Here is a 12463-nt window from a genome sequence, read left to right as displayed (position 1 = left end):
GACTGTTGTGCTAGCCTTTCTTCTAAGGTCATAATTTTTGGGGAGCTGGATAACTTTTTGTATAGAAAAAAGTTTTTCTGCATGTCCTCAGTCCAGGATGTGCCAGAACGGAAATGAGCAATGCAAAAGTTCTTTTAAGAATAAACTTAGACTGCATAACAGTTAGTTTTTATTTGGCCAGTTGCTCATAGTAGGGTAAGAGGGGTTTTTGCTCTGTGTCTAAAACCATTGATTTCCTCTGCGGTGGTTGGTGAAATCAGGTTTCACGTTTGGAAATATAGTTCATAATGGGAATTTATGTGTTTAGAAATAAAGGTCAGCATTGACAAAGCTCTTCATTGCAAAAGGCACACCATCACTGTTGAAAATTGTGTTTGAACAGATAAAAGTATAAATTGATATGGAAGCCACCTGATCTGCAGGCCTGTTGCTCTTTACAGCCTGTCCTAATATGAAGCAGCATTGTCAGAACTTGTGAGTTTTGGGCCAGTGTGAGTTGCTGCTCATAAAGTAACTTGCTTCATTTATATTTGCCTAATAGTAGCTGCTGGAATAGAATACTAGTGTACTGGTGATGTCTGTAATATCATAATGGGGCTTCTGCTATACACTGAGAGGGAACCAGGCTGCTAATTTATTTTATGAGCTTCCACAAGATTGTTAGCGTCTTCTCTGGAAGAGACCAGTCCAAGAACTCTGGGCTTGCAGTGATAGTTTTTGAAGGTAATTGCACTGTGCTCTCTGCCATATTACCTCATCAGACACAGCAGTAACCCATGTTTGCTTACAGTTAATCAAAGCTGTTAGCCTGAGGTAGCTGTTGCTGTCTGTGATCTTACTGTAACTTTCCTCCCACCACCCCCAGGGAGAGGTAGAGTTTTCAGGAAAGCCTAGTAAAAAATAAGTTAGTTGGTTTTCTTCTTAAACTATGCTCTTCTAGATGTGTTTTTACTGTGATTGTGATATATGGGTATCACTGATAATACTACTAGTCTTAGAAGCAATTCCCTAATAAAAATTTTCAAAGTGGGCTTTAATGTCATCATTGTAGATCAGTAGTGACTGCTAACTTACTCAGTAATTTTCTGTATTATTCTAGACCTAGATAGGTGGATGCTGTGAACTTCTGTGGGAACACTTGCTCTTGATGTACCCTGTCTTTACTCAACAGTCCTGCTGGCTTGTGTTAGATGTTTGAAGGCAAGTTGTCATAATTTGTGAAATGTAGTTCAAATGGAGATTAATCTTGGGTTATTAGTTTTGACTGTGAGTAGAGAGAATAGCTTTCTGCAGGTATCAGTAAGCCTTAATGGTATGTGATCTACATAGCAAAGTACAATATAGGTATTTATGTTGAGGGTTCCGTATTAAATTGGGGAAAGATAGTTTTATATGCTCATGCAAGCTTTGAACATGTGGTTTAGTTCCAGCTGGGAGGTGCAGTTGCATACCAGCGGCACCTTAATTTGAGAATCACCTGTGACTGAACCTTTCCATGAAAAACTGTGATACCAGTCAATTAGATGACAAAATAAGATTTAATCCTCTTGAAAGTTACTCACACTGTCCCTTTGTGACTGCTGTGACACTAATCATCACCTTGTACCCCATCATAATGTGAAGTAAGCATCATCTTCAGTTTTACAGCAGTGTTGAAATTGTGTCAAGCCGTGAAGTGGCAGGCTTTGTAAAGAGTTTTGCCTGGTCAGAATTTAGACAGCTAAAACAGTGTTTCAAGCCAAAGAATGGAGAATTCTGTCCAAGAGCGTGGAAGTGGGAAAATATTTTTAAGTAGGGCAATTAATGAATTTATTTTTCAAAAACATGCTATCATAGAGTGCACCATCAAGTTTGTAAAGGCCACCTAAACATGCACAAAGGATGCCATAGTGTTACAGTCATTGTCCCTGGGGTGGTGTGAAATGCTGGTGAAAATTGGTCAGTGTAACCTGGCGTTGAGCAGAAGGCTGTCATCTTAGTGTGCATTGTCTCAGTCCAGCTACTCTGGCAGACTGAGTCAATATGCGGCAAGTTCACAAACCCTGCTATTTAAATTAAGTTAGTGGAGCTCCTGCCAGCAGAATTGAGTATGGGAGGACCACTTGTGGGTCTGAGGTGAGGAAGGAAGTTATAGTAACATTTGGAGTAGTCCTATATAGATTCCAGGAGTAACCTATTCATCCAGCATAGCTGAAGCTGGCAGAGGATTTCTCTGCACAAGCTAAGCAGCTTTATGATAATGTGTTGATTCTCCAAGGTCACAGAACAAGTTGGTTTACTTTTGAATATGGTTCTGGTAAGAACATGCAGCAGTTTTTCTTCCATGTTTTTTATCCATCAGGCATGATTCAGAAGATCAGTTGGAAGACAAGAGAGCTTAGCGCTCTTCAGGGATTTCCAGAAGCTCCATGTTTAATGGAGGGAAAACAAAACAGTCAGTACAGGGAAAACCAGCCCTTTGAACTGAAGGAGTGGTGTCCTCAGCAGACTTAGTGAGATGAGGAATTGTGAAAATGTAGTTTTGAGGGCACTTGAGCCCTTCCTTCCTCAGGGTCAGTTTTTCTTAACATTTTTCCCACTGGATGTTAGTTCTTGTAAGCAGTCTTTCCCTGTTCTTTGTTGTCCTTAGTTAAACCTTACAACCAACCTCCTGTCTAAAATGTCCTTGCCAAATTTAAACCCATCTTCCTTTCTCAGTGGACATAAGAACAGACTACTTTTTCACAGTGATCTTTGGCATATTTAATACACGTGTCTGTCTTCATTTTCTAACAAAAATATGGTAGTGAAAAAAAATTATAAACTTCCCTGTTTTTTCAGTCGGTCTTCCTTTTCTAGATCATATTTTATAAACCTCCAGTTATGTCTGTTGCTTTGTTCTGGTTTCTCTTCTTTGACTCTCTAGTGTGGTACTGAAAACTGAACACTACTAGGCATGAGGGAAGGCTTTTACGCAAGAGATTTGGGATGGGATGAGGTGCTCTCACTTGCCCTAACATCATATATAATTTTACCCCATGTATGTACATGCTGTTCCCGTTTTGCTATAGCTGGTACAAAAGTCAGTGGAACCAAAGCCAGCCAAGGAACAGTACAAAATAAATAACTAAGTGGAGAAATCTTTCAGATGTCTTTATGCTTTCTGCTAGGTTTGGGGGGAAATAGTTGTCAGATTTTACTGAAATCTATTTCTTAGCTTTAAGCAAATAATGTAGACTACTGTTTAAACACACCTCTTCATAACTGCTTGGAATTTTTAGCTTGGTATCTGAGCCTTAAAATTTTACGAAGCTTGACCTAAAAATCATATGCAGTTGTTGGCATTAATGCAGCAGTCAGCAATTTTTAATAAATAGTATTTGTTACAAAAGCTGAGACCTTCTTTTGACCTTTTCGTAGTAGGTCCTAAAATCTCGTAGTTGAGAGGAAGGACGAAAGGTGATGAGTGTTCGCATTTCTCTCTATAAGCAGAGAAGGAAGAAAGGGCTGTTAAGAAGGAAGAAAGGGCTGTTATTTCTGGGTTTAGATACTTGGGAGGCTCTTTTTTTTTTTTTTTTTTTCCTTTCTCCCCCTCTTACTTTTCTTTTTACAGCAGTGAAGCCTATGGTAATTCAGTATAGACAAGGAACTGAGTATAAAAGCCAGGGCTGAATAGCAGTGTGCAACCTAAGGAGCTCTGGTAGTTAAAAATAAGAATCTATGTCCAGAACAACTTGGAAATATGAAGTCCAGTTCTCATTGTCTGAAAATTTCAAGAGTGCTTAAATAATCAGGGTCTAATACTATAATAAGCATTAGATTTGAGCTGGCTTTTGTTTTCCTTGGACAAAAAAAAATGCTTTATTGTATCTCATACATTAAAACAGTAGATGCTTCGGGTGGGACTGATCCACCAGACCTTAGGTAACGGTGTCTGAGCAAGCAGTCTGTGCTCCCATCTCAGTCAGTGAAGAGCACTTCAGTGGTGTGCTTAGTCTCGTTCTGAGGCCCTGGGTCAGTTGAACCATGCCCTAGAGTTTCCAGTTTCTCTCCTGATCGTGGAAGGACCTCAGGTGAGAGGCTCAGATGTTGATGTCTAAAGCCAAGCAACGTGAATCCCAGCCTGAGTGTGTGAAGGTGCAAGATCAACCCAGTAGTGCCACTGCTACTGGTGATACTTGGAGCATGCAGCTAATTCAGGACTTCTGACTGCAGTGCCTGATCCAATCTTGTTTCTGTGTGGTGGAGATAGTGCTTTTAACTGTATTTCATGTTCTCAGGTACTCAGTGTTTAACATTTTATTAGAAAATTAGACTGCTGGTGGATCTTCACTTGGGACGACAGAATAGTGGAGCTTTCCTGAATGGTCTTTTTTAACCTCTTCTGGAAGAGTGACATTCTGATGGAAATTTCATTTCACACCAAGCATGCTTTACGTTGTCTGTAATGCTGTGAAACAACATGGAACAGTTGATCTTTGTTACATTAGACCGCTGTTACAAACAAAATTCTGTTTGCCTGTGCATCTGTCTATTCCATGATCTCTAAATGTCAGTGGCTCTCAACATACGTTTTTCATCCAAGAAGCAGTAATTGGAAAATAGTTCATTTACCGCACAGCTGTATTTGTTGTTGCAGTAATAGCATATTATTTACCAGTGAAGACATTTAAAGCTTTCATACTTTTCCATCAGAGAGTATCCTCACAAATCCCTAATCTATTTATTTAATTTTCTCTAGATTTATATAAATATTGAAAAAGAGACGCCTTTCTGTATGCTTAAAGCACCTTGGGCATAGCTTAAGTCTACTTTGCAAACAGAATCTGAAAAGCATAGCAGTCTGCATCTCTTTCCCCAGGAGCAAACCAGACAGCTCAGAAAGTCAAATTTCTCTTTCACTCACTCATTAACAGTTTGCTCCCTTGACCATTCACTATGTTTATCTCTGCACCACCTACTAAAACTGTTTTAAATGAGTGAATAAATTGTTAAGGAGTAGAGCATTTTACAGAATCATGCAGCTGTATAATAGAAGGTACTTTAATACAATTGGACAATAGAAAGGTTGATGAAATAGCTTGGTGCACAAGATTGTGATGGCTGCACTAATCCTAGTGGCTGTGGTGTTTGGCTGACTGTAGTTACCACTGTAAAGGATACATCAGAAAGTAGTGCCTTCCCAGTGGAGTTTAGTTTCATTGGTAAAAGATGATATCTTGGGTAATTGTAGGGTTCAGAGCAGGGAAAAGCTTCTGCTTTTTGGCTTTGTATGTAAGAGCGTTCGCCAGCAAAACTTTGATTTTTAAATCCTACTTGATTACTTGATACTGGATTAGTTAATCGAGTAAGCTGTCCAGCATTCAGCTACTGAGACGTTTGAATCCAAGCAGTCTTTCTGAGATGCTTTATGATGACATCAGGAATGAAGGGTCACCACCTGTTGTGTTCTTGTCATTGCACCTGGGTGGTTCTTGGGATATGACCACATTTGGGGTATTTTGGATTTGCCTTTCATACCTTTTAGAACCAGACAGTAGTTGGTGTCTCTATTCTGTCCTACCTCTGTGAGGATTTAGTCTTGGTTCTTTGTCTCCTGATGTCCTGAGAAAGTGCATGCAGAAGGTGGTAGGATTTAATTACCATTTTAACAGTCCTTCTGCTGTTCCTTGCAGCGGTGCTTCCATGTCCCAACATTGGCATTGATTTGCCACTCAGACCAGTCTAAATGTTTTCATTATGGTTCTCTGCAATGGAGAGACAGATTCAGAGCTGCCTTAATGTTCCTGATTGCTTTTTTGCTTTATGGGGTATAATTTAGATGAATCCTGTTAGGATAAGCAGAAGAATTGAAAGATGTGGCTGTTTTTGCTGACTAAGAAGATAATTTTGAAAAATAGGAACACAATCTCTTTATTTAGTTTTCTTTTACTAAGGCAAATAGCATCTCCTGTGTAAGTGGGATGTAGTACAGCAAGCTGTCACATCACTTGGCTGCTTACTTAGCTCAGCAACTGCAACAACTCCTCTCTGTTAAACTGTATTCAATATAGTGTGTTGTCACCCCTGTTTTGGCTAGTGGATTTCACCCGTGGAATAATGTATTTACATTGTAAAGATTTTAATCCAGAAATCTAGGTTGTTGTAAAATGTGCAGTATGATTTGTTAATAGAAATCAAAGAACTTGATCAACTTGATATAGTTCCACAGACAGGGTTTTGCTACTCTTTTTTTTTTTTTCTTTTTTTTGTTATTTTTTCTCTTGACTTTTGAGTTCTGGATAAATAAAACAATTCTTGGTTTCCTTCTGACAGATAAACAGAGGTCACATGACAACTGAAGCAAAGAGGGCGGCCAAGATGGAGAAGAAGCTGAAGATCTTGCTTGGTGGTTATCAGTCTCGAGCAATGGGCCTCATCAAACAATTGAATGATTTGTGGGACCAAATCGAACAGGCGCATCTGGAGCTACGTACTTTTGAGGAACTGAAGAAACATGAAGATGCTGCAATCCCTCGGAGACTGGAGGTGAGATTCCTAATGTAATAGGTCAAGTACAGGCACTTTATGGAAAAGATGGTTTTTACAAGGCATGGGCTCTGGGGTTCACAGCCTGAGTTTGTATCAAGTATTTAATGTTCTTTTTAAATTACGCTTTTGGCTATTACCAGACTCCTCTGCTATTCGCTTCAATATCAAAGCTTCTGTGATATATATTAGAAGCTGGGACTAATCTACTAGTGTGTTCTTCAACTTTGTTTTTATTTTATTTCCTTGTGTGGTTTATTTTATTAATCTTCTGCAATGCATATCGGCAGAAGTTCCATATCTATCTTAATTCTATTTGTTTTGTTTTTAATTACTGTTAGAACTTAGGGTAGATCTGAAACTTCAGTGAAGCCTCCTACTTCCTTAAAAGTCAGTGGACCAAATGCTAGTATGTACTACAGGAGAGTCTCCTTTCTTTTCACATGTCGATTATATTACTCCCTCAAGCTGACAATGTTGTCAGACTTGCGGATGGCTGGACTTGTAGAAAGCCAGTACTGAAGTGGGGTTATTGTGCTGATTTATACATGGCTGTCAGTTTCAGAAGCTGAGCAGTTGTTCTGTAATCAAAGTTTTGAGCCATCCTCAGAGTTCAGGGTGTTTGTCTGCAGTCCTGTTGCTGGCTAACAGTGTGTGCGTGTGTCATCTGGACCATTGTTCTTGAATACCACCACGTGCCTAACTGGCTGGCATAGCTTTGAGAAGATACTTCTTTCTCTTTAGCAGCTTTAACTTCAGCCCAGAACTAGCAGAAACAGGTATACTCAGATACCTGAAAACAGTTCCTCAGAACCATTGATCTTAGTTTAAGAATCTCCAGGATATTCTTCTCTGCTGTATTCCACTAACAAGGCAGCTCTCAACCAAGACTCAGTCCTAGGCTTGAGCCAATGCCAGGCTTACTTTCCAAGAAATAAGTACTCATTTGAACACACTTTTTCCTTTGATGCCTTTTTTTTTTTTCCCCTTCCAGAAGAGAAGGCTCCATTCAGTTATAATCGTCTCAACCACTTGCTTTTAGAAAGATAAAATGTATCAGTTGTTAGAACTGACTTTGTGAAGAGCCTTCAGAAATGCTGATAGATGTGTTTACAAACTCAGAAGTGATGATTGATTTAGTGAAAGTTAACAGTAAAAATGTATTAAATAGCTTGATAGCTACTACTAGCACCTGTTTTTTAGTAAATAACACTTTACTTGTTGGGGCTAATCCTCAGAATTCATTTACTGTCCCTTCTGATACAAGAGTAAAGGAAGATCAAATGAACTAGCAGCTGACAGTTTTAGAACAAGCAGTAGTTCTTCATGCACTATGTAGTTACAGGACGAAGGCTTGTGGAAGCCCTTGTTGAAGGATGCAGGGTTAATTAGGAAGATTGCCAGAAAAGGTTTTGAACAAACTCATGGAGGAGGAATCTATGGATAACTGTTAAATACAATGCACTGCTTCTGGCAAGTTTCCAATTTGAATTCTCTTCTCTTAAAGCATTTGGTATTAACTGCTGTCAAAACCAGGGTAAGGTACCCGACATTTGAAATAAGATAACTGTGATTCTTAATGTTCTAGATCAGCTGCTCCATTTTACATTTATATTTTAAATAAGTAATTTTAGCAATGTCCTGTCTCAGTTCTGACCCCTTCTTCTGAAGGAACTAAAATACAACCTTTGGTAAAGATCTTTATGGGTGTGGCTGTTGGAAAAACTGACTGGTTGCTTCATTTAATGTTTTCCTTAGTGTCTGAAGGAAGATGTGCAGCGACAGCAGGAGAGAGAAAAGGAGCTGCAGCAGAGATTTGCTGACTTCATGTTGGATAAAGAGACTTTTCAAGCAAAGTATTAAAGCACAAAATTCCATTCGTCACTGATGTAACATTTTTAAAGTGTACAGATACTTCTTCAGCAGCTTTTCCCATCAGTTGCAGAAATCAAGTGTAGTCTGCTGTTCACAGCTTGTGAAGTTCTGTTCCTTTAATGAACTGTTTTAAATGCTCTAGGTATGAATGGCTTTGGCCAGTATTAAAAAATTGATTGAAATGTCCAAAATTTTATTAAAATAATCACTGATATGATTTTAGCCATGTCTTCATTTGCTAGGGTAATCACATTATTCCTAGTGTTTTATCAGTCTTAAGACCTGTAAGATACATGCCTGCAGAATGTCTTTTGAATAAACCTGGAATGTTAAAAAATAATTAAGAAATAAAATGCCTGTCTTTTAACTGGAATTGAATCCTCCCCTATCCCAGGCATCTTCTGTGTTTCTAGTAAATTATCTTTCTTCCCTTCCCCTGCTGATGCTTTTATTTTCCAAAACTAATTTCTAATAGGAAGGACCTGTGCGGGATAATTGTGGTCCGTGTAATACCATGCTTCTTACTCTTCCCTGTGCATGTGACTAAACACTCCTGTTTGTGTCAGGATGTTCAAATGGTCATCCTGGCAGTAAGCATAACTTCACCATCCTGAAACAGGCTAGATTTAAGCTTCATAAAAGCATCCAGCACAGCCTAATGGTTCCCGTAGATTTCAGAAGAAAATATACTCTTAAATTTTCTAAGTATTGATGCTTTTAAAATCATCTGTGTGTAATGCATGGGCCTTCCACCTGGCTGATGAACCTTTTTCTGCTGACTTTTATACAGTGGGCTGAAGGACATGGGTAACATCACAGTCCTACCTTGGCCCGGGCCTTGTGGAAGATGGCTGTGAGGGCTGCATCCATGTGTCTTACACATCACAAGCACTGGAACTCAGTTGCTTGTTCTGTTCAGTGTTTTGGATTGTCCTTTGTTCTGGCTCTGATGGACTGTTGTCTTCAAGCACCTCCAGGTCACAGTTTGTGCATTAGTGTAGCCAGGGACACTGGCAATGATGTGGCAGCCCTGATAGCGTAATTGCGTGTGTCTATGCTGTGCCAGTTAGCCTGAGTGCTTGGGGGCGTGCTGGAAATGCAGTTGAGATTACTGCTGCAGGCACAGACATGTCATCTCACAAGGTCACCGTTGCATGCCATTGTTGGGAGGTTTGTGGAGTACCTCCTGAGCACATAGTACTTCTGTCATCCTTGGTAGGATTTCCTGTTGTTCCTTGAGAGCTGGTTACTCAGTGTGCCTTGTTGCCCAGAGCAGCCGTGCAGTGAGGTGGAAAAAAGCTCCCTATTTGCTCATCCTCTCACCACATCTCAACAGGTTTTCATTTTCTTGCTGCTTTTGACTGTTCTGAAGGGTAAGGGTAGGATTACTGAAAGAACTGAATACATTATTTCCTATTCACTGAGGTACTTTCCTAAATCGCACCCAGAATCTTTCTCTCAGACTGTGTATTCAGACCACATGAGTTAGATGTTACTGTTTAAAATTTTGTCAGCTCTTCCCAATGGTTTTAATACATGCATTTGCCAGTCAAGCATCTTATTAGAGAATTTCTTTCTTGTTTTTATTTTTGTGGAAGTGTTCGTCACTTCAGGGATCCATCTTATTTCCAGCTCTTACACTTTGGGTGTTTTGAGCAATTGTTTGTGGAAATGCATAGGGAAAAAGGCGAAACCATATTGTTAACGGCACAGAATTTAGCAATTAAATACATCCAGTTGCATGCATCATTCAGTTATGTTTGTACATACTTGAATTTAAATAAGGACTTTGCTGTTTGCAATTTTACCATGTCACAGAATGTCACTTTGTTTAAGCCTTGGGAATATTACTGGGGGATGCTGTCAGGGTTGTGGTTGTGTAGCTGTTTAAATGCCATCCACAGTGATCAGTGGTAATCGGATTAAAGGCAACCTGTCTGCTTTCTGCTGATCACTGGCAGAGGAGGTACACAGCCAGCCTTAGAATATCTTTCCTTTACGCACCAGGACATCATTCTTCTGAAGTATTAATGCAATTATAGACTACATACTTCTAGAAATGTGTTAAATATTTAACCAAACCAGAGCACATCTGGAAAGAAGTTTTAAGCATCAATCTTTTAGCATATGGGATATTTTAGCTTGGATGGTTATACCCAAAAGGAAAAATCATAAATGCAGATCATGACAGTTCTTGTGGTTGTGTGGTAGCTAGAGATATTAACAGAAAACCCTTGTAGGTTTACCAATACCACAACTACAATTATTTCCTTTCTCTTTAGGGCTGCAGCAGAGCCTCTTTGATGTTTTCTGTATTTTTGACAGCTTTGGAGCTAGACAGGTATTCAAACACTGCCTTAGCAAATATTTCTAAAGGCAAATTCAGGAGGACTGATAAATCGCAAAAGACTTCATTCTTGAAATGCATACAATTAAGCAGTCATTAATTGTAGCAGATAAGTATTTGTGGCATGCAAATCAGCAGATGCAAGGTGATTATATTTGAAAAGTACCTCCAGGAGCTTTGTTCAGTGTTTTCTCCAGTTTGCTTACACGATGCTTAAGCAATTCACTGTTTTTAGTCAGAGTTTTTGCCCTGAAGTTTCTGCCTATCTCAATAATGAAAGAAAACTTATGAAACAAAGTCTCTAGCCTTACTTAAAGCCCAATTGTACCCTACTTTGGCTTTTTACCCGCCTTGAGCTGCCAAGAAATCCTGCTGTGAGCCAGAGGGAGACCCTTTTGCATCTAAAGGTGCTCAAGTCCCTCTGGTGCTTCTTGAGCTCAAAAAGAGTGCTGGGGAAGGCTTGGTGTCAGGTACTGCTGAGGGTCCTAAATGAGCCTTTCTGTAATCGGGACTGTAGCGACCAGAGGACAGAAAGTGCAGTGGTGATAGTAAGTTATAGACACTCCCTCTTCCCCATCTTGACTTTATCCTAGATTACTACTAAAGCTTTGGGCCATTATTTCGCAGACACAAAATACTGACAGAGGTGTGACTGTGGCACCACTGCTGCCTCCTTTTTCAGATGTATTTTGATGCCATGGGACAGTAACTTACCACTGGCAGATGCTTAAGATGTTGCCTGCAGTTGTTAGTCCTGGCTATCCTTCACAGCCTCAGTGCCCGCTCCAAGGCAGCCAGTCTTAGATCTGCTGAAATCACCCCTAGAACTTCACAATGGGTACTCTGTGCATGAGGGATGTGAACTGAGCAGCAGAGCCTGACTAGACTGTCTCAAGATCAAGGAGTTCAGGTGTGGTAGCTTAAGCTGGAGTGCTTAGGAAATTTGTTCAACTGAATTTGGGTGCTGGTAGGTGTCAGTGCTTCCAACAGCAGGTGGTGATGGAGCTTGGACTTTCTAGATCTCTTGTTTGGGCTTAACTCTAGGTTATGTCCCAAACAATGCTCCCTGAATCTCTTTCTAAAATGCTTTGTAATCCAATACAGATGTTTGGTGGACCCAAGAGTGGCCAGCACACCTTGACATCAAATTTTTAAACTTCAGAATCCAACCACTGATTTGGTCTTTGTTTCCAAGAACAATGGTGAGTATAACCACAAACGGTGAAAACTAGTTTACAGCAGTGGGTAAACCATAACCTGACCGAGTAACAGAGGTGGGATTGGGGTTGTGTTTTGGGCATTAACAATTATTTTGAAAATTATTTAACATTCTCCCTGAGAAATTCCTTCACTTCCATTTAGCATGCCAAGATAGAGCTGCAAGTCTTCAAAGAATTTCAGATGATGATTTTCCTCCCTTCCTGGAATCAGACTTGGCATTTACATATTGGATCAATCCTGTAGCTGGAGCCTGCTTCAAAGTCCATGGAGTTGATAAGACTGTCATTTGCTTCAATTGAGTTGGATTCAGGTACCTGGGAAAGCTAATAGGGCAGCATCATTAAATTACAACAGCTGAGTGTCTCATCCAGCCGGCAGATAACAAAAATCAAGTATGAGCTGGACCTGAGGGGGAGACTTCGCTAAGGTACAGGAGGTTCTCTGTGAGAAATCCAAGGGAGCTGGAGCCAGCTCTTCAAAACATGGCAAATCTCCAGAGGAATAACCACTGTC

General features: G+C 39.9%; 1 protein-coding gene across 1 annotated transcript in view; it reads left to right on the top strand.

Moving 5' to 3' along the window:
- CDC5L (cell division cycle 5 like) overlaps positions 1-8752 on the top strand; it is a 35171-nt gene extending 26419 nt beyond the window's left edge. The window contains exons 15-16 of the mRNA XM_040597173.1: positions 6295-6507; positions 8266-8752. Coding sequence (XP_040453107.1) covers positions 6295-6507; positions 8266-8370 — 318 coding nt within the window. The 3' untranslated portion in view covers positions 8371-8752. The remainder of the gene's footprint in view (positions 1-6294; positions 6508-8265) is intronic.
- Positions 8753-12463: the final 3711 nt, after the last annotated feature.

This window comes from Falco naumanni, chromosome 6, assembly GCF_017639655.2.
Source record: "Falco naumanni isolate bFalNau1 chromosome 6, bFalNau1.pat, whole genome shotgun sequence".
NCBI lineage: Eukaryota > Metazoa > Chordata > Aves > Falconiformes > Falconidae > Falco > Falco naumanni.
Note: the sequence above shows the minus strand (reverse complement) of the source record. Positions and strands in the feature narration are given on the sequence as shown.